Source organism: Nestor notabilis, unplaced genomic scaffold, assembly GCF_000696875.1.
Source record: "Nestor notabilis isolate BGI_N333 unplaced genomic scaffold, ASM69687v1 scaffold6122, whole genome shotgun sequence".
NCBI lineage: Eukaryota > Metazoa > Chordata > Aves > Psittaciformes > Psittacidae > Nestor > Nestor notabilis.
Window position 1 is genome coordinate 103720 of NW_009916866.1, and position 6000 is coordinate 109719.

The following is a 6000-nucleotide window of genomic DNA, read 5'->3' on the forward strand; positions in this document are numbered from 1 at the left end:
TGAAATTGGCCCAAATATATTGTGGTACCTAAGAAACCTAATAATTTATTATTATCCCATAAAATCAGTTCAGTTTACAGTGCAAACCAGAAATATGCTAATGGCAAGAACTGAAAATCCATAGTGGGACTCGAAAGCAATAGTGGTTTCTTTCTGCCTCCATTAAGTAAGACATTGCAATCAAAGCTTAGCTGATGACTTGCTGGTAATGCATGAACTGGAAAGGAGCCAAAAACCCCTCTCAGAGAGATGACCTGTGCAGAAACAGCATCAGCAAAGGTCCTCCTTAGGAGAGATTTGGGCAGGTGTAGACCTGTCAACTCCCCTGTAGTGAGGGTGAGATTTAGATGGCTTCTCTCCTCATGTTCCCTAACAGAGGGTGCCCATTCCAGCAAATTCAGTGGGTACTGTCCACCTGTGCCTGTGGGAAGAAAGGATGCTGTTTCATAGCTTTCATTTTTCTGACCAAAACTGCGCTTTAGATCTTAAACTACCATAGAGCAAAGTATCAGAAATTACATTAAAATAAGAAGCTCTGAAATTAGTAAATATAAACCAGTACTTAAGACGTTTCTACAACTTGCCCAATATTAGCATGTGTGATGGCAATGCCTTCATTCTGTGTTAAGGAAAATACTATTATCCCTTTTTACAGGCTGGAATTGATATACATTGTCAATGACTTCTCAGGGGTAATCTGTGAGACAGCGAGGAATTCAGCATGAGCCTTGTGCATCCTAAATTTAAAGCCATCTTTAAGAGTACACCACAAGGCGAATCTTCAGACTTCAATCCTGCTGTGCCAGGATGACAGGAGTCCTCCCTGGCACACAAAAATGTTCTGTGATTCAAACCCAAATCGAAAGGCTCTGCCAGTGGCACCACTTCTGTTTTCCTCACCATAAAGAGGTCTGCTGGGATGCTTCAGAATTAAGGGGGAAAAACAAAGGCCAAAGTGTTTTGCCAGGTCCTAGGCTTGCACAGTATTGGCCTGCAATTAACCCATAGCAACACTAAGACTGAGTCTTTCTCCCCTCCCATATTAATATCAACCATAAAACTAATAAAAAAGGTCTATTAGGCCAACTGTAAAAGCAGCACACATAAGGACTTGTTTGTATTTCTTTTTCCAAAAACAAACTTTAAAATGAAAAGGGAGAGGTTTACTCTTAATAACCTGCACTACTTATTTTGTATCATGCACTTGGAATAAGCTGTTCTTAAAGTTGTCATAAGTAGAACAGATATTTTGACCATGGGAAAAGTGCAGCAGTAAACTCCCAAACTTCATAAGTAGCTGACTAATCATTAAATTAGCACAAATCACGTGCTATAACGGATATGTTTCATATCAAATATTGCAACAGTGTCCCCAAAAAGTCAAAAGACAGCTTTAAGGAAAGTTTCCTTTAACAAATCTGTTAAGTAAAACAGAACACAAAACTTAAAATTATTTACTAATTACTAATGTAAATATTAGTTATTGCTATACATTTTAACTAGAAGTAATCACTTTGCCCTAAGGAATCAATTCACAAAGCGAGTTTACACTACTTCTATATCAGCAATTCCCAATTATGCTCAAACTTTACAGGAAAAATTCTTTTCTGTTTAAAATTATATCCAAGATTGAAAATGTAAAATATTATTTTCATCTCATGCATCACCAGCAATGATAAAGGTTGTGGGTGTCAATACGTTCAAAATGTTTCCTAAACACAACCTGTGCATGTTGGGCTCCATTCACTTTCTTCCCGCTACGTCACATCTGCATATCCCCTCTTAGCAATACTACTGCATTTTTAATCACTAGGCCTTAAGCATGCTAGAAAGATGAGTCAGTATCAACATCCTAGCATTGTTCCTACTGCCTTCCAAAGACTGTGTAACTCCTTAGAACTCAACCATTCTAATGATAATGAATGAAAAGAAAAAGAAATTAATCTCGTACGTACATTCATTTCCACATCTACAAAGAATAAAAGTTATGACAAACACAGCAGACAAAATTCTAAATCCCCTGTGAAACACAGCTGCTGAGTAAGGTGATGCCTTTGTCACAAAATTTACTTCAGGATAGCATCATATGTTAATAACAAAAATGGATAGCTCACTGGATGTCTACAGACAATCAATAGGAAAAACCCTATGGCGATGAATAAAATACATAAATAACAGCTATAGGAGTCACTATGAGAGTCTTGGTAAACTCTGAAAAAGGAAATTACAAAACCAGTAGTTTAAAATGAACAAATACATAGAGTCAGCACTAAAATGCACAAGAGCAAATATGTTGATACCTCCTACATTCTTTCATCTATCTTACCATTTGTTGATAAAAGTGAGTGAGCTGCATTTTGCTGTGGTAACCACTTGATCTTGTTTATTTTTTCTTCTATCTCCAAGCTCTTCAAATAATCAAATTCAGGTTCATGGCTCTGGAAAGTGCTGTAAACATTGTACTCCCCCTGATTGTAAGGCTCATTTTTACTCTACAGAGAATAAGAACAACAAAAACATGTGGTTTATGATGGCAATATATCTCCATCTCTTAGAAAAAGTGCATAGGCGGCCTTATAAATACAAAAATACTGAAAGTTTAATTTAATCTCTCATCCAAAAAAGTGATATTGGCAGATTTGTTTCTACAGGAATGAAATTTCTTCTAAGTATTGAAGCAACATTTAATAAAAGGCAGCATATTTGAAGAAATGTCAATTATATAGCAAAGCTTTCGACGTGAGATACTGAAAATATATAAAGGTATCACAGCAAAGGCATTGTTTTAAATGGAATGGCTCCATCAAACAGGCAAAAGCTATTCAAATGATGTAGAATTAAAACAAAATCAACCTTCTTTGTTGTTAGCTTAGAATTTTAGAGCTTTGAAGCATTTTTGTTTGGGTCAAACTTCTGAGTAAAAGATCCTTACCCACATTCACTTCCTCTCCAAAGTGGTGACATTCTGTTTTACTGAATCCTGATATTATAAACAGGTCTGTTAGTTAGATCCAATTAAAGTATTAAAAATAAAGCCAGGTTTTAGCAAATTAAGGACTACACTGGTAGCTCACGTACCTCAGGTTCCCTTTGGAATATAACAACCCGACCCCCCTTGTCACCAGTAGCCAGCAGTTCTCCAGTGTGGTTGAACTCAACTGTAGAAATAATATCAGCTGGAAAGAGAAAGAAAAAAAGGCACATTTTAGATTGTTGCTGCAACACAAAGCCATTAGAAATATCAAGCACTCCACCAAAAATGCAACAAATGAGGGACTAGAAGGAATACAGATGAATTCAACAGCAAGTCACTAATGCAAACAGGCTGCATGCCATGACAATCTGAGGTTGCTACACAGTGAAACAAGTGCAAACACAACGATGCAAATTTGTGTTTCCAGCACATCTGCAGTTTGGGAGTGGAGATCATCTCTGGAGAGTGTATGCTTCAATAAGAGCGATCTCTGGCTGCTACAAAGCTTTTTCCAGTACTGGCAATAGCAACAGCATTGGCCTCCTGCTATTTCCTCTAGCAAAGACCAACAAAACATCTCAGTCCTGTTGCATGTATTATTTACTCTTCTCCCTTTATGAAGGTTTTAATGCAACCTAGCACCAGTTTTCTCAAGTATGCATTTGAGCCAAGAGTGCAAAAGTAAAGTAGATGTAGCCCATCCTACCATAGAGGAATAAAAGCGAAACCAGAACTGCTCGCTGTGCAATGCTGGCAAGAGCCCATTCAAATCACTGGGTATGGTAAATCATTTCAGCACCATGAAAATGTGTCATCAGAAGATAAAAAGATGCCAGTCTCGTCTCTTATTAATTTTCAACAACTCCCTTTCCCTAAGCAATTGCACCAAGCTTAAACAAGAAACCTCATCAAAACCTGAGGCCAGTCTTGAGTACAAATTACTACACATCAGGATGAGAAGGGAGAAAGAGACTAGAAGCAAAAGAACCAGTTCTTCTGTTTGTATGACAGTAAATGCTAGAATCATAATCCACAGTTAATCTTACAGTATTAGCATAATTTGAATTAAAATGCCTAGTGCAATAGTAAATTAAGAAGCCATCATATATACAATCACAGACAAATTCAGGGTATTACTCAGAGACTGCATGTATGAATCCTCTATGATGATCAGCATTCACTCATCAGGAAAGTGGGCCAGATTTTTAGAAGCATCAGTAGTTAGCAGCTCCCCTTTAGGCATGAAATGCTGTGGTTTTCAAACACGTTCATCATCCATCAGTTTACACTGAAAACAATGAGCCAACAGTGGGCTAAGCTCTTTTGAAAACCTAGCCCTAAATGAGTTCACTAAATTTCAAAGGAATTGAAATAACAAGTGGATGTACCATTTACTTGCTACATTTTATGAATTGAAAACATCTGCTCCTATTATTCTTTTAATAAACTTCCAGTTGAGTGTTAGAAAGCTTTTAATGCCAGTAGCTCTCATCAGCAACACAGCCATCCAAAACCAGATTCTTACTGAAACATTAGAGACAATTCATCATCTAAAAAAGGAAAACTTTATCCTAATCATGGTAAAGCAAAATATATTTTAATTTTTTTAAGAGAACCTCACCATCAAATTTTTCTGTTTAAAATAAAGCCAACAAAACCAAATAAACCAACCTTCCTCTTTCTTTCCTCCGTGCCTTACTTATATAAAGGAGGAATCATAAAGTATGTAAGACATTTTCTTTCTTGCTGAATAAAATGTATGGATGTGTAGACTTTGAGAAAAGTGGAACAAGATGACTTAAAAAGTTCTGGGTCTGAACCCAAAGCTCTCAAAGTTAATAGCATTTGATTTTTATGTGGACTTCCACAGACTGTGTATTTTACAGGTAATGAAACAAAACCCCCAAAGCCATACTCTTATTAGAGTACAGGAAGATTAGAGATACTCTGCTTATGGTTGACAATGCTCTGCGACTTGGGATGGGTTGAGTTTGATCTAAAAAATTGCTTTTTTTTTAATCTAAAAATCTGATGAACTTTTCTGGCAAGTTCATCTGTAGTGCTTCCAGTGGAGGAACATTTCTTAGCTATCTTGTTCTTATCCTGCAAAATTCATACTGATAGTAAGTGTGGGCTCCTGCTTATAAAACAAAACCTGCATGATTTTACTAATCTACAGCTCTATCTTACCCCAGCCATACAGGCAGAACTGCAGAAGTCTCATACTGACAGTCCTTTTAGAATGGAGACTCCTGTCTCAAGTGTGCCATGGAGGAAAAGGGTAGATGCAGAGGGGAGGAATGTAACAGCTATTAAACTACATGTGTATCTGTGTGTGTATGCATGCACCTCTGTAATGCTTATGTGATTTTCTCAACAGGTCATAAAAGAATCATATAAAATAACCATGCAAAAGCACTGAAAGGCATTTGAATTTATATGTGTGGATACACTTGCTATTGGCCTGGAATACTTCCACGATGGCATGAAATACTCTTCTCTATGGTCACAACAGTCACAAAATACTACATTGCACTCTACGGAGGGCATCAGCCAATGCCCAGTAAAGTCCACAGGAGCATCTGCACAGACTTCAGTAGTAACTGAACTAGGGTTATAATAAAACACCTCTGCATTTTGTCATTATATTGCATTTGTCATTAAAATATGGTCTGTAGTTAAGTGATTACTGCTTAAAGAAATCAATCTAAACAGTAAGTACCTGTGGGCAGTGTAAGCAATGATGTTCTGAGGCAAAATTCTCTCCCCCTCCCCCCCAAGGTATTTCTTCCACCTCTATCCCCACTTTCTATTAGAAAAACTAATTCTGAACTGAAAGCTACCTATCATTTTTAAATTAACTTGTTCTGAAAAACAGCAGATCCAATATTCCAACCTTGGAGGCTATGCAGCTTGTTGGTAAAAAATTATCCTTGAACTGGAAAATCACTTTTATTGATCCTGTAAATAACAGCTGAAAACAGCAGCAAAAAAAATATATAATCTTATCCAGCATATCTGTTCAG

At 37.0% G+C, this 6000-nt stretch overlaps 1 protein-coding gene across 1 annotated transcript in view; it reads right to left on the minus strand.

Annotated features, from left to right (window-relative positions):
• The window catches only part of PPP2R2C (protein phosphatase 2, regulatory subunit B, gamma), a gene marked incomplete at its 5' end in the record, with an annotated part of 64518 nt that overhangs the window by 53603 nt on the left and 4915 nt on the right, over positions 1 to 6000 (minus strand). Inside the window, 2 exons of the mRNA XM_010024785.1 lie at positions 2327 to 2492; positions 3079 to 3176. Coding sequence (XP_010023087.1) covers positions 2327 to 2492; positions 3079 to 3176 — 264 coding nt within the window. The remainder of the gene's footprint in view (positions 1 to 2326; positions 2493 to 3078; positions 3177 to 6000) is intronic.